The sequence below is a fragment of the Papio anubis genome, chromosome 9 (assembly GCF_008728515.1).
Source record: "Papio anubis isolate 15944 chromosome 9, Panubis1.0, whole genome shotgun sequence".
In the NCBI taxonomy this organism is placed as follows: domain Eukaryota; kingdom Metazoa; phylum Chordata; class Mammalia; order Primates; family Cercopithecidae; genus Papio; species Papio anubis.
Genome location: NC_044984.1, coordinates 112,504,627 through 112,528,665, shown reverse-complemented (window position 1 = coordinate 112,528,665; position 24,039 = coordinate 112,504,627). Strand labels below are relative to the sequence as shown.

The following is a 24,039-nucleotide window of genomic DNA, read 5'->3' as shown; positions in this document are numbered from 1 at the left end:
TTGGTAGGCCTAGGAGGGTGGATCACTTGAGGTCAGGAGTTCAAGACCAACTTGGCCAACATGGCAAAACCCTGTCTCTACTAAAAATACAAAAAATAGCCGAGTATGGTGGCGTGTGCCTGTAATCCCAGCTACTTGAGAGGCTGAAGCAGGAGAATTGCTTGAACCCAGGAGGCGGAGGTTGCAGTGAGCTGAGATCGTTCCATTGCACTCCAGCCTGGGCAACAGAGCGAGACTCCGTCTCAAAAAAAAAAAAGAAAAAAAAAGAAAAGAAAAGATACTTGCTTCAGGTAAGAGGAGGACTTACTCCAGCAGACAGTAAGGAAAGCCTACCTGATGAGGTGACATTTAAGCAGAAATTTCAAAAACAAATAGAAGCTAGCCAGCTGGTGCAAGAGCTGGGAATGAGTGAGAAAGCAACAAGCACAAGAGCACTGAGACAGAGAGAACTTGATATGTTCAAGGAAAAGGGGAAGGCCATAGAAGCTATGGCCGGTGTGCTATGTGGACAGTGCATCAGGACCAGAGAGACAGCAAAGGACGCAGATTATCGGGAATGCATGGAAACAATTTGAGGAAAGCAAAGATAGCAGACAGATGCAGAAATCTACCAAGAGATCGCATTACCAGCTGGTGTCCTTTCAACATGGGCAAGTGATCGTGTATTTGAAGAGTGAAAAAGAAGGTTTTGCTGGGCTGTCTTTTCGGAGGAAGTGATCATGAGTGCTGACAGGTCTGGTACTTTCCTTTCTATTACCCCTGGGGCTCTATGAGTATAGGGAGCATAAAAGAGGAATTCAGTTGGATCTTTTTGCTCCAGGATTTCTCAGATAGGCAACCAGAATTAGAAGAAAGACACCACTGGCATAATCAACAAGAAAGAAAACCCTGGTCTGGAACTCATGGGATTTTAATTTTATTTTTGGCATGCTGCCATAGACCTACCTTGTGATAATATGAGTGTTTCAATACTTTTCTCTCCCTGATGTGATGACTTAAGAAGAACAGATAAAATTTATATTCTGAAGTAGAAGATAATTGTATTTGATCCACAAAAAATACATAGGTCAGAAAGAATTTAAGTTATATCCTTCTATTTTATTATGAAATATGTAGAGGAAATATGATGGAAGAAAATCAAAACACATTTACAAATAAAACTTTGGATGAGTTACCTTTAAAATGTAAGAGAGCTCAAAAAATAGAATATTTATAAAAACTTAATGTTAAATATGGTATCTTTTCATGAACTCTATTGAGTTCTTATACCTGAACTTTAAAATATGTTATCTTTAAAAACAATAGAAATAAAAATTATTCATAAAGTTTATAATGGGTGGTTTACTCAAATTCCTAATACTTTTTCACTTGGGAACATAAATAGGATTTTTAACTCTCAATAGAAAATTTTGTGTATTAAACTTAGGAATGAGGAAATTAATTTATAGTTATATCTGCCTCTGTTAGTTTTATTTTACTTTGGACAAGTAACAAACCCAATACCTAGAATAGTGCCTGGCACAGCATAGACACTCAGTAAATAACTGTGGAATGAATGAATAGACCAACAAAACCAAAAAAAAGGCAGGGAATAAATTAATTACCAAATATTAAATATCATACTCTACCGGTTCATTGAACATAATGGATCAAAAGGGTTAAATAATCTTACTATCTTTACAATTTGAAAAAGTTAAATGAAAGTTAAATGAATACCCAACACAATAAGAATGTGCTTAATGAATGCCAATATATATGAATATGGGAGAAGGAATCTTTTGTCCCTTGATTGTTATAATCAAGCAGACATTTCTTTTCTTTTCTTTTTTTAATTTTTTGAGACAGAGTCTCACTCTGTTGCCCAGGCTGGAGTGCAGTGGCACAATCTCGACTCACAAGCAGACATATCTTGAATTAGTCAAATTAATTTGACTAATCAAATAGTCAAAACAGATCTGAAACAGATTACCATTTTAAATAGGAAGTAAATTTGCTTTTTCAAAGAAGAAACTTAAAAAAATAAATAAAATGAAATCCATGAGTAGCTAGTGAGAGCATGACTTGCAGTTAACTGCCCTGCATCCAGAATAAAGATGCCCTGATTTTAGCAGGACGGTTCTACCACAGATCAAGCCCCCAAAATGTAAAGTGGGACAATGAAAATTTTCCTTTGACATCAGAATGCCAGGTTACTTACTCTGCAGTCCTTGCCTCTGCTCTGGTCTTTCCCGGGCCCTGAGGGGATTCTAATCCAATCTTTTTTTTTTTTTGAGACAGAGCCTTTCTCTGTTGCTCTGTTGCCCAGGCTGGAGTGCAGTGGCGCGATCTCGGCTCACTGCACGCTCCGCCTCCCGGGTTCACACCATTCTCCTGCCTCAGCTTCCTGAGTAGCTGGGACTATAGGCGCCCGCCACCACGCCCGGCTAATTTTTTGTATTTTTAGTAGAGACGGGGTTTTACCATGTTAGCCAGGATGGTCTCTATCTCCTGACCTCGTGATCCGCCTCTGCCTCCCAAAGTGCTGGGATTACAGGCATGCGCCACCGCGCCCAGCCCAATCCAAACTTCTTTTTGAGCAAGAATGATTTGATAAGGCTAAAAGCATATTCTGACAAAGTAAACTTCAGGTACTTATTTTTCCCCCTGGCTAGTGTTGCCACACTACTTTTTTCAGTAACAAGAACATCGCCACATCTCTAGACTAGTAGTTCTTCAGGAACCTTTTTTTTCACCTACCATGTAGCACAGTGTCTGTTACATAGCAAATGCTCAATAAATGTTCTGTGAACTAAATTGAAAAAGTTGGCCTAGGACACAACTCCACACCTCAATTCTTGATTATTCACAAGTGACTCTGGTACGAATTTTTAATCCAGATTGTTTCCTTGTTGTCATGTAACCTGCTTCTGAGCCTCCATCCTACTCCTTAAAATCATTGTGTATAGAGCCATAGCAAATAATATTTTAATATTATCCTAAGCAACAAAGTCTGTCTTTTAAATTTGTTAATCAAAAGGTGTATTTTTATTTTACTAAAGTATAAAATTAATTCCCTTTGCCTGTTGCTGCCTTCTATTAGTATGGATCGTAAGACTTTAATATATTAAAAGCATTGTTCTTGAATCAGTGTTATTTTAGGTATGCTTATTGAACTCCAGTCATAAGGGTCCCTTTCTAGGGATTATTTAGAGAACATAGAGAACATTTTTTTCTTTTCTTTTCCTTTTTTTTTCTTTTTAATGGGGCAACACTTCATTCTATAAAATATAAGTGTTCCAAAAACTATTGTTTTAAAAAGTCATTCTACTGGCCAGGCACGGTGGCTCACACCTTTAATCTCAGCACTTTGGGAGGCCAAGGCAGGTAGATCAAGAGTTCAGGAGTTCAAGACGAGCCTGGCCAATATAGTGAAAACCTGTCTCTGCTAAAAATACAAAAATTAGCTAGGCATGGTGGCACGCACCTGTAATCTCAGCTACTCCGGAGTCTAAGGCAGGAGAACTGCTTAAACCCGGAGAAGACGGAGGTTGCAGTGAGCCAAGATGATGCCAGTGCACTTCAGCCTGGGCGACAGAGCAAGACTCCGTCTGGTTGTGGGGGAAAAAAGGCCATTCTACCCTGACTCCTAAAGCTTTATTTGACCCTTCCTATTGCCAATGTTAGTTCTTTCCCGCTCCTCTCTTTTAAAAGAAGAATGGCTTTCACCATCTTTGCGGGATTAAAAAAAAGAAAGAAATGTCCTTGAGGGAATAGGATGTTCTGGTTTATTTTCACTTGCTTCAGTGGCCTTTCCTATTATTTTTGCTGAATAGAGGGGCAGGTTCTTTGACTCTTCAACTCACGTTTGGCAAAGTAGAAGTAAATTAACAGATGAAGGTAATGTTTCTTAAACAGAGCTGTTACTTCTCTTTCTTTCTCCTCAGCCTTTTGCTAGTCATCTTTTCTCTCTAACTATCCTTCCAAGTTAAAATACGCTTTTTCATCTTCTCCTCCCCTTCCTCCAGCCCCAGCTTTTGATAGCTACACCTGCTTTGGCAATTATTTAATAATTTTGAAATGAACAAAACAAAGGAGAGTGGTGGGTCTGCTGATCCCTTCTCCACAGTGTAAAAAGTGTGGGAGTCTATAAAAAGGTTTCTCATCACTGGATAAAAGCCATTTTTAGATACATCCCCACACACCCCGCTGTGTAAAGGTGTGCTTATGTGTGTGTGTCACTATTTTACGACTTTCTTAGAGTACAGAGTGGCAGGTTTTTATGAAATACAAATTTGAATTCTGTTAAATAATCCAAAAGAAAATGTCATTTTCTCAAAATCTCCTCAGACCTATATTCTTGTGTTTGTTTATTCAGCAAACATTTACTGAATGCCTACTAAGTATCAAGCACTATGCCAGGTGCTAGGGAGACTGAGATTTTTCAAATAACATTTACTCTGCCTTCAAAAAGCCCACAGCCTTATGCAGAGGCAGACAAGTAAATGTGATGAGTACTGTGATAAAGGTAAACCCAAAGCACAACTGAGTCCAGAGGAGTGACTTCCTAGGTTAAAGTCAAGTTCATTTAGAAACTATAGGCAAGTGGCTGGGCGCTATGGCTCACGCCTGTAATTCCAGCACTTTGGGAGGCCAGGGCGAGCGGATCACTTGAGCCCAGGAGTTCAAGACTAGCCTGGGCAACATAGTGAGACACCAGCTCTATTAGGGAAGAAAATATATTTAGAAAAAGAAACTCTAGGCAAATGCCTACACCAGGAACCTTCATTTCAGAAGTGAAGTGAAGGTCAGACACCTAAAGGAAAGATTTCCAAATAAAAGAAAAGCCCCTTGTCTAGGGTATAATAGTAAAGTTTGTGCCTCATGCTTCACATATTTCATTCTTATACAGAAATTCAATTCTTTTACCAAAGATTTTGAAGAAACATTATGACAGCTTCCTTTTTAATCTGAAGACGTTTATTTTTTATGATGAAACAGTGTTGTGGGCTGGGCACAGTAGCTCGTGCCTGTAATCCGAGCACTTTGAAAGGCCAAGGCAGGCAGATTGCCTGAGTTCAAGAGTTTGAGACCAGCCTGGGCAACATGTGAAACCCCATCCCTACTAAAATACAAAAACATTAACTGGGTATGGTGGTACGTGCCTATAATCCCAGCTACTCAGGAGGCTGAGCACGAGAATCGCCTGAACCCAGGAGGTGGAGAGGTAGCAGTGAGCCAAGATAGTGCCACTACACTCCAGCCTGGGCAACAGAGCGAGACTGTCTCAAAAACAAAAACAAAAACAACATGGTAAATTTACCAGGTTAACGTAGGTTTACTTAAAACTGGTATTTCAAGGAATTATTTTTGTTTGTTCCTGGATGATTATGTTTTAAAGATAAATTATAACCATGCCATATATTTTGCCTTGGCAAAGTAGATTTATTCTTCTTAATCATCTAAAATCATTCTTTGAAGATTTCAGCCTTATCATTTGTAAATAATCTGTATCTAGTGCATAACTGCATAAAAATAGAAATTAACCCTTTCCGTTGTTAAATCTTAAGATGTGTGCAGTTCAGAAACTCTGGAAGCCAGGTATAGTGGTCTTTTACAAAGGCACTGTTACTTAAAGGAGCAGTATAACCAACAGAAAATACTTCCAGTAAAGTTGATACTTTAATTTCTTTGAGCTTACTTCTCAAGTTACATTCTCCCATTTTTAAATAGCTTCATAAGCTGTCTTTGGAGTTTTGAACCTGTTTTATGCAATGGAATTGAATATTTTAAAATTCATTTCCTAATGCACTTGAAATGACTATCCATTGTTAGACTAAAATTTTGTTCCATTTTGTGGTCTCTTGTATAATATTTGAAGACTTTTACTGATGGTGATCTCTGTTATGAAAATGATCTGGAAAACTAAGAATGATTTTATAAAAGGAAAACAATTTAGGGGAAGCAAAGAATTATACTATTAGCGTTATTATATTTAAAGTGAGTTAAAATTTTGAAACTATTCTTTGGACTACAAAAATAACATTATTTTAAAAATATATTTGAGTTATTTAATTATATATGTGTCAACTAAAATCAATGTCATTTCAAGTTTTAATTTTTCCAGTGTACTTCAACTTCCTCAAGTTTAGTAAACTTAGAAAATATACTGTGGCTTTTAATTGGAGAAGCAGAGCCCTAAACCATGTTTCTAAGGAGTTAATTTTTATCAGAGATAAAATAATAAAATTGCACATATTTGTACATGAATAAATTTTGTTCTGGTCTGTCATGTGGAGAATGTGGATTCTAGTGTCGTTGGTTATCCTTATAAATCAAGTTATTACAATGTGAAACTGAGTTGTTGCCCACATATTTGAGGTCTCCCTCTCAATCAATGTACTTGATAAGTTAACCAATTCACCAAAACTTGGTAAGTTAGCATATTCACCAAAACTATGACTTGTTAAGACCTCATATAAAATCACAGGCCTCTATCTAGCATATCTCTTCCGATTACTGGCATTTAAGAGCTGCTTGCTTTTCTGGCACTGTAATATTAAGTTGAATTTTGAACATAAATTTATTAGCAAATATGCAGTAATGTAAATGGTAGCAGGTCCCAGTGCCTTCCTCTTCAGAACCTTAAACCTAGTGCATGAATCCCAATTACACACGTTCTTGCTCTTCCCTGTAAAATAAGAGTTCAAATTTCACGAGAAATCATGTAGAATAATTTTAACTGACCCTTCAAATATTTTCTTTTAAGTTTTAAAAACCTGTAAGTTTTATAAGCCACCAATATGGCACCACTAACTATGGTTGCTAAGTGCTTGAAACATAGCTAGTACGACTTAGGAACTGAATTTTGCACTTAACTTTGTTTTAATTAATTTTAATTGAATTGAATTTTTAGTTAAAATAGTCATATGTGGCTGGTCACTGTCTTGTTGGACAGTGTGGCTGTAGAATATACTTGAATTTGATATATATGCTCTCAATGGCAAGTTTATTAAAGATCCCTTCGTTATTTGAGCTATAATACATAAATTTTAAAAAATTCTCCAGATAGGTGTAATGGTAGATACCTTCCCAATACATCAAAGCATTTTAAATGGATAAAAGAAAAAAGAAAATCAGCCCAATTTAATCTTGGGTCTTGGCTTTTACATAAAAATCTGGATGTAAAATTTAATTTCTCCCAAAATTTTAGACTATAATAAAATGTTGTATTTTCTAAACCTCTTTAATTTTTGATGAAGAAAAGAGCCATTATAAAAAATTTCAAGTGGTCATGGATAAAATGCAATACTGACTTCTCACAAATGGTTTCTCCTAAAACCCTAGGGAAATAAGGAATTAATTTCTCCTTTTCCACCCTGAACATGTACTATATTAAAATCCCCCATGGTTGTACATGTTTTTGAGGTACAAATTACTATAGTGTCCTTTTTTCTGAAGGGTTATAGCCACTTAATGACTGACCACTTCATCTTTATAGAGAGGAACATCGTCCTTTGATAGCATTTTCCCCTTTAAAAGTCATTTCAGTTGCATTTAAGAAACATCCATTATTATCCTTCCAGGGAATGCTATTTTTTCACTGGGCGTTAGAACAAGATTAATTATCTTTGCCTATCAAGAAGCACGGGCTTGATTAAATCAGTCAAGGACATTAAATTCCAGCTTTACTCAGTCTGGTGACCATACCAATGCTGAGTTGAAGAAGAATTTGTGAAAGTAGCATTTGGTTAAAATTACATGCCTGTCGCTTTAAATCTAAAAAAAAATCCTTTCAGAAGCTGTAGAGAGAAGGTGCTAGAACTGTGTACGATCATGACTGGAAAGCAGGATCCCTCAGTGACTGCCGAATCTTCCCAGCACAAGATAGAGAGGCAGTTCAGCACAAGCCTACGTTGGTTCTAGGCAGAACGATGATCCTACCGAACAGATCTCAAATAAAATTAAATTGAGAAAGCAGATCTTTCAAGGGAATGAGGCGGAGGCTCGCTTTTATGTTAAAAGCCACCAGCATCCTCTTTGCTAGACATGGACATGACATTTTTAAAGGAATTATCTGGTTACAGCGTTTTAAGCAAACTGTTCTAAGGAGTCTGTACATTGCATTATTTTTTCTATTCTTTTTTTCTTTTGCATATATGTAATTCTGGAGGTAAAGAAAAAGCCTGCCAGGGATTCAGAAGGCATCCCACTAGCGATCAGCTGACATTCCTAACTGAAGGCTGCAATGTGTTGCTTATTCATTTTGTACCGTGGGAGCTGCGGGGACTAGCAGAGAGCTAAACTATGCATTTCAAACAGCAGTGCTTGTGCAGAAAGAGGGGTGAGAGAGAGGCAGCCGGCGAGGAAAGAGCACAGCTGGACTTTCTCCTTGTTTTTATCCATTTCTGCAGGATCATGTATTCATAAGGGATGAGGCGGGCCACGGCGATCCCAGGCCTGAGCCGCGGCCTACCCAGTCAGTTCAGAGCCAGGCCCTCCACTACCGGAACAGAGAGCGCTTTGCCACGATCAAATCAGCATCTTTGGTAAGCAAACACCCCTCTACCCACCTTCCCTTCCTTCCCCTCCTCCCCATCTGGCAGCCTCTCGCCCTCCCTGAGCCTCTCTCGGCTTCATGGATGGGAGGAAAGGAGTCAAGAATGTTTTCTCTCTCCTAATAATTTTATTCATTTTAGGAAAAAAATCTGTTGGCATAGCAACCTGATTTCAGATATTTTAGCATTGTCTGTGGCATGGAAAAAAAAAAAAACCTTTGTGTGTGTGTGTGTCTGTGTGCGTGTGTGTCTGTGTGTGTGTTTGTATATGCTGTATGTGCAAAATACAAGGCCTTTGAGATGAAGTTGGTAGCCTGTCCAGTTTTTTAAAAGCTATTTGTCTTTTCATTGAAATAAATAATGCTAAAATTTTTTTAGGGTATTGATGTATATGTATGCAGGGCACTGTGCTTCTTTTTGTATAGATGCATGTGTGTCTATAATGTATACACACACATCAAAAGATAAAATATAATTTTTAAAAATATATGGTTACCGGCTAATGTATATAATTGTAGAAAATAAGATACTTGTTTCTCAGGAATGGATTGCTGGTTTGTTCTGGTTCATTCATTTATTTATTGCAACAATGGTAGTGGCTGCACTTCCCCATTTAACCCCTGAAGAATTTCCTGGCACCAATAAAGCAAGAAGGGCTTTGTAGGAGAGGATAAGGCTGATTGTGGAAGAAAAGAGACTGTAGGATTCTTCAGCATTTTTACTATTGCAAATGTGATTGCTGGATGCCCTTGTAGTAGCAAAAGGGGTGTGTGCTGGAAGAGTTAGTTTTCATGCCTCCTCCCCTCGGCCCCCCACGCGTGCGCGTGCGCGCTCACACTCACACACACACACTCACATCGTTTCATCCTTGGCACTCTAAACTCTCTTTAATCTTTTGCTTCTGAATCTCACTTCTCAACCAAAAAATTATTGAAATATTAGTTGTTTTGCCCAAATGGATGTTAGAGGTCACATGGGCAGGAAGAGTTAGTGTACACTGCTTGGCTATTACATTTAGAACCTATGATGACATCATCTGAGGCCGACCCAGAAATGATCATTTTTCTTGTCCTATTTTTCAAACCTGATTTCCACTTTTATTTCTCAAGTCTTTTAAAGGCTTCGATTATACTTGAAATTTACAATGGATTATAACCTTTAAAAACCCAAATACAAGGAAAAATGGAAGTTAAAGCACCTACATATTGCTATGCCTGCTGCTGTCTAAAAGCAAGCAATTTAATTTAAACTGCTGATAAATAAGCCCACTTTTAAGTTCCTTCATATAGAAGTTTCTTATGATCTCTTTGATGAGCAATTTTTCATTTTAAAGGAGTGCTACACTATGTAATGGAGATCTTAAAATGTCCACTATGTATTTGCTAATGATTGTTAAGCACCTAAAAATATGCTTTTGAGTCTGGATAAAGCATCATGAGATTACCAAATAATCATTATTTTCGTGCCATGATATCTGACAAAAGAAGAAATATGGTGCTTTAGAGAACTATGACTACTTACCATCGACTCTTGTGAGACTTGTACCTTTATCCAGACCCGTTCATGTTGAAATGAGTGGAGAAATGATAACAAGCTCTGAGCATCCGAGCACCATCAGCGGTTTTGCATGTGAAGCAGACATTACACCAAGTGGCTTTCCCCCTCTGGGACAGGTTCTCTTTTCTCTCTTGCCACACCCTCATTCCCACATCATATATTCATGACCCTCTCCTGCCTCCCAGCAAGAGATTACTACAGCCATGCCAGAATAATCTCACGCTCGCATCTGTGAACTCACCCAGGGCTACTCTGTGTGTATATCAGCCATCACAGTCTTTCTTTCTGTGGATGATAAAAGCTGCTTCCCTGCTAGGCCACCTCAGGGCTACGGGCAGTGTCCTCAGGAACCCTCTGAATCCTACAGGCTTCCTAGTGCCCATCCAGAGAACAGCTGCAACCAGTCTGTCTAATGAAGTTTTGATTTGCTAAAAGGCCCCTGCCCCTATATTAAGTTAAAAACAGAGTAGCTGATATGCTGTTGCTTTAGCCACAAAATGAGTTGTTTTTTGTGGTGCTCCCGCTCTAAACGTAGTGCTTTGGGAGTCATGGTTGGGATTGACGGAAGTTTACCAGAGTTCAGTGGTATTTGTAACTAGTGGCTTTTAGGGAGGGAAAAAAATGGAAGGGAAAAGGTATGATGTTTTGTGGTTCCATGTCCCATTTTGAACAATCTAACTATTGGTATGGATTTTTTAATGTATATTACCAAGTACTACAATTCTACCCACTATACTATTTTAAAACCTAATGCCAATAGTAGTATATAAATCAGGACACTGGAATATCATAAAATATTTAATTTTTAAAAATGTATTATGAATTCTGTTGTGTCTTATGGATCCCAGCTCAAATGAAAATGACTAAAATGACATAAAAGTAAGAGCAAGATCATGGGAAAGTGAAAGTCCAGTATAATAAAAAATCAAGTCATTGTTGAAACCTTGCCTTCTCATAGTTGGTGGCAATACTATATTTATTTATTCATTTATTTTGGTTTTACTCTTTCTTTAACATCTTCTAGTAGAGGCGCTAACAAGTCACAAAGAGGTCCAAAGGTCAACAGGAAGGAAAAAGGAAATTAGAAATTAGTTTTTCAATAACTAGATAAATAAATGATGAAATGCATATTTTAAATTGACTTGCAAACTGACAAAGATATCAGTTTTCCTAAAATTTGTTTATGAGCCTACCTCTTCAACATAAGCCTAAAAGAGGCCTGGCTTTGTGCTCTCCCCCTTTAGTATTACTTTCAACATTGTACTTTCGAATGAAGTTACTGGCAAGTGTATGAAGAAGCCCATGGACTTTGGGCCTGTAATGCTACATGCCTGTATCGTTTTGGCACCTTATAACTGAGATTTTTGTATTATGCACTGCTGCATAGTTGCATTTGTAACAAAGGATAAGGAAGGACTATAAACTTTGATACCAGATGAAATCCTGAGAAAACTTTAGCATTGTAACTTTTTATTACAATTGTATAATTTTTATTATAATTTTCTAAGGGCAGAGATTATTGCCCTTATTTTGAAGAATTAGGAAAAGGAAGGGTATTTCATGGCATCTTTATTTTAACCTTTCTTTTCCTTCTTCTGTAAGGAAGTTCATATTGGGCTCATGTGTTATCTGGGAAAAGGAGTTGTTTATATAGTTCTGCAGAATCACTAATCTGATTTCTTGGGCCCTTGAGATGTGCCTTCTTTGAGTTTTTATGGAGAGCCTCGTATTTTAATTATATTAGTGATTCATGAGGGTGTTTTCAGCTGTTGCTACATCTGATGTCATTTCTTCTGAAAACTTTGTAATGTCCGGAGCTGTTGGCTGTTTCCATGGTAGAGATATTCATATAAAGAGCACTGTGCCTATGAGAGTTCAGTTTTTGACTTTGTGAAGGAATTCTCACTGCCCCTCTTCCTAATGTGTGTTCTAACACATTCACCTGTGACAGCATTACACAGGCGAATTTATGTTAGAACACATGTCGGGGAGAAGGGCATGAGAGGGGAATTCCCAAGGAGGCATGTAGGAGAAAAGTATTATTGTTCTCTTAATGCAAATATAGATTCTTTTACTTCGCTTTGCCAGATTCGATAGAAAAACTCATAAAAAGAGAATCTTTATTTGGAGTTTTTAAAATGCACCCTAATAATTCAGCTAATTGTGAAATTGGATACCTGAATGAATTTGGTACATGAGAATAAAAATATGAGAGCCTCAGCAGTAAGTGCTACTGTTTCAGCTCTCAGGAGCCCAGTCCTATTTCTAAATGCTTGAAAATGTGTTCCCTTCCTGGACAGTATACCAGAGGATGCTTATCAAAATATTGCATATCTCTTCACTTATTCTTGACTTCTTAACTCACTAAGGTCATTGCTGATACCATTTCTCACTTATGCTGTCCAATCTACATGCCCAACCCATATGGTCAAAGTCTCTCAATAAATGTGCGTTGAATAAATGAATGAATGAATGAATGAATGAGGTTACCTCCAGCCCTGCTATCAGATGAGAATTTGGATTTATAAGTTTGCATTTCAGAATTCTTCATGTAACATATTCTTTTCTAAATGCAGAATTGCCTGTTACCAGTCATTACTTTTAGCAGAAACTTAAAAACAGTTTTTCCTTAGGTATTCTAAAGAATAGAATGTTAAGTTTCTAATGCCAAAATGTGACTCACTATATTCTTTTTAAGAACTTGCTATAAATTTCATTTATTCTAAGTGCTGAGGTGGCCACTTTTATCATATGTATCATTTTGATTCTTACATATTATTAATCTTGTAAGTTGGCTTTGATCTCTTCAGAGGGTAACGTTATCAGCCACCATGCTCTTGTTTTGTGTTCAGGAAGTTGCTTATTATTTGTGTTCCGGAAGTGCGGTGTTTTGTACACCGGAGGGACACTCTGCACTTCGGATGAAGTGGTTTGTTTTAGGGCTGAATTTTGCTGGCATTAAATAAAATAGCATTGAACAGCTGTAGGAACCTTTAGAAAACAAGTTTTGATCTTCCTTTTCATGGTACATTATTTATTATTTATTTGTTTATTTTACATATTCTAGATACATGAAATGAGTAATAATTCAGATTCAGAAATTATACATAATCTTATAATCCACAACCTGGATACAGATACAGTTGTTTTTATTTATTTATTTTTTTCCTTAAATGTGCCCTTTCTTCTGGATCCACTTCTTCTGATCTACGTCTCCATCACCAGAAATACTAAGTAGAGGGCAAAGGGACATGCTTCGCAGAGCCTGGCATCAGAAGGAAGGAAACCAGCATACGCTGAGTATTTCCTAGGAGTCAGGCACCCTGCTAGGCACTTTCACATGAGAAAGTCCTCTGACCCTGAGGAAGATAGTAGTAGTTCCTCTCTCTTTACACATTAAGAAACTGAGAGACTTGAAGAGGTTAAGTAATTTGCCCAAGGTCAGTTATATAGTAAGAGATAGATGAGGTTTTTCTCCACGCAATCCACTGGGTACGGCAGGGTGGTACTGCCCACTGTTAGTTGACCACATTTTCAAGACTGCCATTGTAAAAACTACAGTCACTACATCTTTATAACTTTCTCCCATTTCAGACTTACTCGATTTGTAATTTAGACTTACCACTCTCTCTAGCTTTGACTTTTTTGAGTGTTCATTCCCTCTATTACTTTATAACAGAAAATAGTCACTCTTTTTCTGCCTTGGTGATAAGAATTTCCTCAGGCAATTCAAGAACCCTAGGAATCCAAGGCCTTCTAAAAATTAAAGAGGTAAATTATATGTGAAAGCACTTTTTAAACCATATGCATGAAAAAGTTATAGGCTCTTATTTTTTATTTTATTGACCAAAAAGTATAGTCTTAAAACTCATAGTGTACACTTAAGACACGGACACACATAACTCTAAATATCATATTTTTTGTATATTTCATGTTAGACTTTACAACTGAAATATCTGGTTATACTTTTATTTAAATTCATCTATCCAGCTTGAGCATGGAATTATAAAGCTTAGTATCTCTCTCTATACCCAAAAAGACCATTTGAAACTTAGAAAGTTTAGTTGTGACAAATGAAAGGTGATATTAGGAGTTTAAGAAGGTAATTATCCACATTATGGGAAGCATTCAAAAGCAAAATGTCTCTCCTGGAATTCAGTGATGTACAGTGATAGCAGATTGAGCTCTGTAAATTTTCTTTGCCCCATCCTTGTACCAGGTGTGATCTGGGACAAGTAGAAAGCCACCCTCTTTACAGAGACCCACACACCAATTAAAATAGAAAATTTTCTTGACACAACTCATTTCCCTTTTATCTTTAGGCCTCCTGGTTTAGGGAAATGACCATCCTGAGAATATTTTATTGGCTGTAAGCCAATGCTTATGGCAAGTTTTAAATGTGTCATGATAGCTTAGAGTGTGCCATGCCTCCGCTTTGGGAATCTGATTAAAGAAGGAATGCTAAAATAAGAAAAAGTATCTAGCTAAAACATATCTAAAATGCATTACCCTAGCCCTGATACTTTACTGCCATATTTTTCTGAAAAACAATTGAATTCAGAAAGGACTAAATAGCATCCTTTCTATTGATTAGAGTTGTTTCTTCCTTAAAGTTGTACTTCAGAAACATATAAGCATGAAGAAGTAAAATTGATACGTATATGTCAAACTACGTCTTTTCCTCCTTTTATCTTGACCTATGTCCATTAAAAAACACATTTTCTGATAACAAAATAAATCATTTATTTTCTTTAGAGGGTTAGGTGCCTTTTGGGTAATGCTATCCTTTTTTGGTGTTAAAATATCCTCTGCTCTTATTCTTAATACTTTAAAGAGTATTATCCTTCAGAAAAGAGAAATGAATATGAAACCCAGTGTTAGTTTCAGCTGGAAAGGTTTCAAAGTTTGGCTAATGTTTAATGGTGCACTTTGATAATACTATCTTGTAACAGAACAGCACTCTCTTGATAGTAAGGACTCAATTTAGTATGCAGGGCCACCTTCTAAAAAGAGCAGAGAAACAAACTCTTCTTTGTATAAAATGTATTTTAACCCATAAACTGAAAATAGTACAGACAATTAATAGCAGTATGAAAATGTCCTGTAAAACTTGTTTGGGTGTTAGGCTGGGGAGATGGGCCTTACAGTAGATAGGAGTGACCAAATCACTTAGTGAAGAACAAGACTAAACTTAAAATCCTTAAGATTAAGGATTTTAGAATTAGGATTTTTTTTCTAAAATAGGAAAAATTAGGAGGAAGTGATCAGGAAAATAAAGAGAGAAGATAAATGGAAGGAAGGGCTGGAAAATCACAAAGGATTTAATAGAAAGGAGCAAGAGGTGCTGAAATGTACATATTTACAAGCTTTAATTTGTTGGATGTTTACTTGAAAATGAGTTAAGGAAAAGTTACTAAGAACAGTAGCCTTCCAAAAATCATAGCAATACTTTATCGTTTATCCTTTAGGAGAGCAAGTGAATGTATTGTAATTTGGTAACTTTTTTTTTGTAGAGAAGGGGCTGGGGGAGACATGATTTAAGAGAGATCTTGATCTCATACTCACCTACCTCTTCATATTAGGAATAGGAAATAAATCTTGTTCAGACTAGTTTAAAAGGTCCATGACTGCTAGAGACATGACCCTTAACAAAATAAATATATATATGTATAGACACACACACACACACACACACACACACACACACACACAAAACAAACCAGTGTAGTAGTTCTCAACTAGGGGAATTTTGTTCCTAACGGACCATTTGTCAATATCTGGAGATACTTTCCATTGTCATGTCGTGGGCGGTGCTACTGGCATCTAGTGGGTAGAGGCCAGGGATGCTGCTAAACATCCTGCAATGCACAGGATGGGCCCCCACAACAGATAAGTAGCTGGCTCATTGTTGGTAGTGTTGGTGAGAAATCTTGGTATAGTAGAAATAACATGGCTCTGGAATTATAGAGATGGGCCTGATTCCCAATCCAGTCCTTATTAGCTATGTTACTGTGAACATATAATACGTGTGATGGTATATCAAAAATATGTAAACATATTTTGACTGAATAAATAATTTCTTTTTTTTTCTCTTTTTTTTATTTTTATTTATTTATTTTTTTTTTTTTTTTGAGACGGAGTCTCTGTCACCCAGGCTGGAGTGCAGTGGAGTGATCTTAGCTCACTGCAGCCTCTGCCCTGCCTCTCGGGTTCCAGCAATTCTCCTGCCTCAACCTCCTTAGTAACTAGGATTACAGGTGCCCACCACCATGCCTGGCTAATTTTTGTATTTTTAGTAGAGACGGGGTATTACCATGTTGGCCAGGCTGGTCTCCAACTCCTGACCTCAAGTGATCTGCCCACCTCAGCCTCCCAAAGTACTGGGATTACAGGCATGAGCCACCGTGCCCGGCCTGAATAAATAGTTTCTTTCAAGACTCAATTTCTTCAACTATAAAACTGAGATGTTATCACCTACCTCATGAATGAAATGAATGAGTGAATGAGATGGTTTTGAGGACTAGGGATAAAATACATAGAGTATCTATCTAGCACGGTGCCCCCTACAGGTGAGCATTCACTAAACAGTAGGTAAATTGATGGTGAAGGTGATGGCTAAAATTATGCCACAGGGCCCTTCTACTTTGCCTGAAAGCTTGTCTCCCATGAACCTGGTTACCTGAGTTCTGTTTCCTAACCCAATTCAGGTTACACGACAGATCCATGAGCATGAGCAGGAGAACGAGTTGCGGGAACAGATGTCAGGTTATAAGCGGATGCGGCGCCAGCACCAGAAGCAGCTGATCGCCCTGGAGAACAAGCTGAAGGCTGAGATGGACGAGCACCGCCTCAAGCTGCAGAAGGAGGTGGAGACGCATGCCAACAACTCGTCCATCGAGCTGGAGAAGCTGGCCAAGAAGCAAGTGGCTATCATAGAAAAGGAGGTCAGTATGTGCACACACGCCTTCATGCCACAACCAAGCCCAACCTTTGGGGTCAGTGGCAGGATGTTAGCAGGAGGCAGGAGTTGGGGATGGAGGAAAATTGTTGTTTGGGGGGTGGCAGAATTGGGTTTCTAGATTTTATGGGGCTATGTAAAATTGTTGTTCAGAGTTCAAATAGCAGCTGAAAATGTATGTTATATTCTTGTCCATTCAAATATATTCTGCGGCCAGGCGTGGTGGCTCACGCCTGTAATCCCAGCACTTTGGGAGGCTGAGGTGGGCAGATTATCTGAGGTCAGAACTTCGAGACCAGCCTGGCCAACATGGTGAAACCCCATCTCTACTAAAAATACTGAAATTAGCTGGGCTTGGTGGCGCATGCCTGTAATTCCAGCTACTCAAGAGGCTGAGGCAGGACAATCACTTGAACCTTGAAGGCAGAGGTTACAGTGAGCCAATATTGTGCCACTACACTCCAGCCTGGGCAACAGAGCAAGATTCTGTCTCAAAAAAAAAAAAAAATTTTTATATATATATATATATTCTGACTATCAGTCTCTTGATGGTGGTCTGGGTACAAGTAAAGGGAAACAAGATGCTGCCATCTTCTGAGAAAGTGCACAACACAAGTTTGTTACTGTATCTGCCCCACCCACAGTCCTCTTCAAAAGAAAACTGCTCTACAAATAGTCCCTTATAGTGGTGATAATCCCTGCCTACAGCTGATGGGCCTCTGAGCAAAGGGAGCAAATAATGAGTCCGGCAATTGTTTGGGTTTTCTAGGGAATGTGTGTCTTCCCCATCCAGGTTCTAAGCTAATTTTAAAAGCAGACAAGGCCAGGTGTGGTGGCTTACACCTATAATCCCAGCACTTCGGGAGGCCAAGGTGGGTGGATCTCTTGAGCCCAGGAGTTCGAGACCAGCCTGGGTGATGTGGCAAAACCCCATCTCTACAAAAAATGCAAAAATTAGCTGGGTGTGGTGGCACGTGCCTGTAGTCCCAGCTACTTGAGAGGCTGAGGCGGGAGGATTCCTTGAGCCCAGGAGGCAGAGGTTACAGTGAGCCGAGATTGTGCTACTGCACTCTAGCCTGGGTGACAGAGTGAGACCCTGTCTCAAAAAAAAAAAAAAAAAAAAAAAAATCCAGGCACGATGGCTCACGCCTGTAATCTCAACACTTTGGGAGGCCGAGGCAGGCGGATCACCTGAGGTCAGGAGTTCGAGACCAGCCCGGTCAACATGGTGAAACCCTGACTCTACTAAAAATACAAAAATTATCCAGGCGTGGTGGCAGGTGCCTGTAATCCTAGCTACCTGGAAGGCTGAGGCAGGAGAATCGCTTGAACCTGGGAGGTAGAGATTGCAGTGAGCTGAGATCATGCCATTGCACTCCAGCCTAGGTGACAAGAGCGAGACTTCATCTCAAAAAAAAACCAGCCGGGCATGATGGCTTATGCCTGTAATCCCAGAAGTTTGGGAGGCTGAGGTGGGTGGATCACCTGAGGTCAAGAGTTCGAGACCAGCCTGGCCAACATGGTGAAACCCCATCTCTACTAAAAATACAAAAAATTAGCTGGATGTGGTGACAAGTTCCTGTAATCCCAGCTACTTGAGAGGCTGAGGCAAGAGAATCACTTGAACCCGGGAGGCAGAGATTGCAGTGAGCCAAGGTCGCACCATTGCATTCCAGCCTGAGCAACAAAAACGAGACTCCATCTCAAAAAAACAAAACAAACAAACAAACAAAAAGGCTGAGGCAGATAGTCATAATATCATCTTTATCACTGATACATGTTAGGTACAAGAGGTAATTTATGTCTGCAGGAAAACAAAATTAAGCACACTTGCCTGCTCAGGCAATGCTAAAACCGAGTCACCTTTCCTGCCACCCCCATGAGACTTCCATAGTGTTGAAAAATGTGGCGGACATGTGCTCCCTGGGGATGCAGTGACTGGGGACACGGTTCCAGGGTGTTTCCATAATTGAGCAAGCTTGCTCGCTCTCTCTGTCTCTCTGTCTCTCTGTCTCTCTGTCTCTCTCTGTCTCCACATGGAAGGAACCATCAGGTTGTAAAAGGAAGATTTCCCCAGCAGCCATCAATCTGTCAGGCAGTCTGGCATGAAAACCTCTGCCCAGACAAGGATGATGTTGATTAAATCAATTAGTCAGATTCTTTCTTGAGATTTAACTTGGTAAATATGTTATGAGAATTGTTCATAATGGAAGAATTATCCATAATGGAAGTTGCAGGTGAAAAAGATACATAAAAAGAGCCATGAGCCATGAAGCATAATTCCCTCTCTATCTCCCAAGTCGCTTGTCTTACATATATCCTTCACCCAATGGTTACCAGAAACAGATTTGGTCACTTTCAGGAGCCAGTATTTATTGGGTTACCTTTTATATAGTATGTGTTTTACTCGTTTAGGACCCCCAAAAATGTCATGACGTGTGACTGTTGTGGATTGCAGCAGGTGCCTAAGAGAACAAAATGGCTCACGCCTATGATCCCAGTACTTTGGGAGGCTGAGGCAGGTGGATCACTTGAATTCAAGAATTGGAGACCAGCCTGGCCAACATGTTGAAACCCCGTCTCTACTAAAAATACAAAAATTCGATGGATGTGGTGGCATGTGCGTGTAATCCCAGTTACTGGGGAGGCTGAGACATGAGAATCACTTGAATGCGGGAAGTGGAGGTTGCAGTGAGCTGAAATCATGCCACCACACTCCAGCCTGTGTGGCAAAGGGAGTATCTCAAAAAAAAAAAAAGAAAGAAAGAAAGAAAGAAAACAAGATGCCATTAGCTTTCCAATTACACTTGAGATGATACCACTGGAAAACCAGATAGTTGGAAAAATTAATCAGTTAGAGTTTGATTCTTGGAATATAACTGGCCAGGCATGGTTGTTTATACATTTTTACAACTTAACCTTTGGGCTATCAACAGTATGATTTTAAAACCTTTATTATAATCCTTAGTTCTGACCAGGCATGGTGGCTCATGCCTGTAGTCTCAGCACTTTGGGAAGCTGAGGAGAGGATAGCTTGAGGCCAAGCATTTGAGATGACCCTAGGCATCATAGTGGGACCCAGTGTGTATGATCATTTTTTAAAAATACTTAGCCAGGACTGGTGTTGCATGCCTGTGGTCCCAGCAACTCAGGAGGCTGAGGCAGGAGGATCACTGGATCCTGGGATTTTTAGGCCGCAGCGAGCTAAGCTCGTGCCACTGCACTCCAGCCTGAGCGAAAGAGTGAGACCCCATCTCAAAAAAAAAAATTCTTAGGTCTCCTTTCATCCCATGAATGTTTTTGTGTTCAATAAAGTATGTTTATGGTTTACCTTCATATTTTTCCCATAATTCAGAATGTATTTTTCTTTTTCTTTCTTTTTTTTTTGAGATGGAGTTCTGCTCTTGTTGCCCAGGCTGGAGTGCAGTGGTGCGATCTCAGCTCACCGCAACCTCCGCCTCCCAGGATGAAGCAAATCTCCTGCCTCAGCCTCCCAAGTAACTGGGATTTCAGGCATGCACGACCATGCCAGGCTAATTTTGTATTTTTAGTAGAGACCAGGTTTCACCATGTTGGTGAGGCTGGTCTTGAACTCCTGACCTCAGGTGATCTGTCTGCCTCAACCTCCCAAAGTGCTGGGATTACAAGCATGAGCCACCGTGCCCGCCCCAGAATGTATTTTTCAATGGTGAAAATTTGTTTTGTTTTTTGTTTGTTTGTTTAAGATACACAAAATTCAGAAAACAATTTTTTTTTATTATTTGTTCAAAAATGTCACATTATTAGCACTTATAGACTCTCTTACTGCATTGGAGTATATAACCCACTGAATTCTGTGTAAAGAACAGATTCATCCTACATTTGTTATTTTATCAGGCAAAGGTAGCTGCAGCAGATGAGAAGAAGTTCCAGCAACAGATCTTGGCCCAGCAGAAGAAAGATTTGACAACTTTCTTAGAAAGTCAGAAGAAGCAGTATAAGATTTGTAAGGAAAAAATAAAAGAGGTAAGGATACCAATGTTTGTTCTCACCAAGTTGCCATTAGAATGGTTGGAACGTAACATTCACTCATATTGCATTGTGATCAATATTCTAGTCCAGCAAGTCTCAAACTTTACATTAGAATAACCTAAAATGCTGGCTGGGCACAGTGACTCACGCCTGTAATCCCAGCACTTTGGGAGGCCGAGGCGGGCAGATTACCTGAGATCAGGAGTTGGAGACCAGCCTGGCCAACATGGTGAAACCTCGTCTCTACTAAAAATACAAAAATTAACTAGGCATGGTGGCGCACACTTGTAATCCCTCAGGAGGCTGAGGCAGGAGAATCATCTGAACCCAAGAGGCAGAGGTTGCAGTGAGCTGAGACCACGCCACTGCACTCCAGCCTGGGCGACAAGAGCCAAACTCTGTCTGAAAAAAACAAAAAAATTGGCCGGGCGCGGTGGCTCAACCCTGTAATCCCAGCACTTTGGGAGGCCGAGACGGGCGGATCACGAGTTCAGGAGATCGAGACCATTCGGGCTAACACGGTGAAACCCCGTCTCTACTAAAAAAAAACTAGCCTGGCGAGGTGGCGGGCGCCTATAGTCCCAGCTACTCGGGAGGCTGAGGCAGGAGAATGGCATAAACCCGGGAGGCGGAGCTTGCAGTGAGCTGAGATCCAGCCACTGTACTCCAGCCTGGGCGGCAGAGGGAGACTCCATCTCAAAAAAAAAAAAAAAAAAAACAAAGAAACAAAAAAAGTACCTAAAATGCTATTAAAACAGATTGCTAACCCACCCCCAGATTTTCAGATTTTAAAAATCTATCCCTAGATTTTCTGGGGTAGAGTTTGAAAATGTGTGTTTCTAACAAGTTCCCAGATGACGCTGCTGCTGCTGCTGCTGCCGCTTCAGGGACCACATTTCAAGAACCACTGATAGAACTCTAAACCATTCTTGTCTTCTTCCTGTGTATTTTCCACACATCAGTCAAAATGATCTTTTCAAACCATAAATCTGGTCATTCTACTGCATAGTTTTGAAATCCATTGTCCTCTCTGCTTTTAGGACAAGTCAAAATCCTAGAAGTCCCTACACAGTCTCTTCCTAGCCTGCTTGTTCAGTGGCATCTCACACTAATGCTGCCCCCACCCTCAACCCACTCTTGGCTGCACCAGCTACCATAGTCACCTTTCAGTTCCTCAAATTTATCATATCAAGCTCCACCCTTCCCCAAGGTCTTTCCACATACTGTTTCTTCCGCCAAGATGTTCTCCCTACCCCCAAGCCCTCCTGACCACAATTCTGCTCGGTTAATTCCTACTTCTTCTCCTCGTACGACATGGGATTGGTTATTAGAATCTTAACTTAAATATCACTTCCCTAGGGAAGCCTTTTCTAACTGCCTCAACCAAGACAGATGTCTCTGGTTTCCTAACACTAGAGCTTTTAATGATACATTTGTTTAATGATTATTTTAGCTACTTACTCTACTAACTGGTAAGCATCATAAGAGCACATACAATGTTTTTGTTTGCTCACAACTGTATCCCTGTGTCTGGTACATGTCAATATTTGATAGATGAATGATTGATTCTGGAATATTTGGTTGAAGATCACTAGTGGACTTAAGAAGTTCTTGAAGAACTGCACTTTGATCTGAAAGCTCAAATTTCTTCAGTTCTACTTTTACCAGTACTACTTACAGGTGAATCGTCTGCAGCTCCATGGACTTTTTTCTCATTAACCTTAGTATTTCTAATTTGTAGACTTACTAAGTGTATTAAGGTTTAATAAAATTCAATATGGGGCATTGTTTTAGTATATATAAAATCCTGTGTTTGAGCTCATATTCTTTTTTTTTTTTTTTTTTTTTTTGAGACGGAGTCTCGCTCTGCCGCCCAGGCTGGAGTACAGTGGCCGGATCTCAGCTCACTGCAAGCTCCGCCTCCCGGGTTCACGCCATTCTCCTGCCTCAGCCTCCCAAGTAGCTGGGACTACAGGCGCCCGCCACCTCGCCCGGCTAGTTTTTTTGTATTTTTTAGTAGAGACGGGGTTTCACCGTGTTAGCCAGGATGGTCTCGATCTCCTGACCTCGTGATCCGCCCGTCTCGGCCTCCCAAAGTGCTGGGATTGAGCTCATATTCTTTTTTTATCTTTTGAGACGGAGTTTCGCTGTTGTTGCCCAAGCTGGAGTATAATGTCACAATCTCAGCTCACTGCAACCTCCGCCTCCTGGGTTCAAGAGCCTTTCCTGCCTCAGCCTCCCAAGTAGCCGGGATTACAGGAGTGCACCACCATGCCCGGCTAATTTTTTATATTCTTAGTAGAAACGGGGTTTCACCATGTTACCCAGGCTGGTCTTGAACTCCTGACCTCAGGTGATCCACCCACCTCAGCCTCCCAAAGTGCTGAGATTACAGGCGTGAGCCACCCCGCCTGGCCTGAGCTCATATTCTGATTTGTAGGTTAGCAGTAGAGGGTTTAGCAAGGTTCTCCTCCAATTCTTTTTTAGTTAGGAAGTGAAACCAAGGGCGTTGGGGTGGGCCTAGGGATTTTTTGCCCTGCCCAGGTAAGCCACTGGTAATTGTTAGACCTAATAGAAATTGTATTTGATTTACACTGGCTGAATGGGTAGAATCTCTGACACCATAAAGTCTAGAAAACCTGGGTGTAGAGAGAATAGCCCGACTCAGAAGGTTCACATTCTTTCCATTTTCTCTGAGTTATTGGCTTGAGCTTAATTTTTATATCATAATAGGATGTTGCTGGATCAGAGATAGCCTAAGAAATTTTGAGGTTTTTCTCCACTCTAAATACCTTCCTTGGCTGGGCACAGTGGCTCATGCCTGTAATCCCAGCACAGGATGATAGATGGTCGAGAACTAATTTATTCTTGCTTTTTTTTTTTTTTTTTTTTTTTTTTTTTTGAGATGGAGTCTTGCTCTCTCGCCCAGGCTGGAGTGCAGTGGCGCGATCTCTGCCTCCTGGGTTCACACCATTCTCC

The 24,039-nt window shown here is 39.7% G+C and overlaps 1 protein-coding gene across 6 annotated transcripts in view; it reads left to right on the top strand.

Moving 5' to 3' along the window:
• Nucleotides 1–24,039, top strand: part of TAOK3 (TAO kinase 3) — a 229,518-nt gene that overhangs the window by 179,397 nt on the left and 26,082 nt on the right. For all 6 annotated transcript variants that reach the window (XM_021923009.2, XM_021923010.2, XM_021923011.2 and 3 more), the window contains 3 exons: nt 8,391–8,525; nt 16,799–17,035; nt 20,926–21,054. In XM_021923009.2, coding sequence (XP_021778701.1) covers nt 8,391–8,525; nt 16,799–17,035; nt 20,926–21,054 — 501 coding nt within the window. The remainder of the gene's footprint in view (nt 1–8,390; nt 8,526–16,798; nt 17,036–20,925; nt 21,055–24,039) is intronic.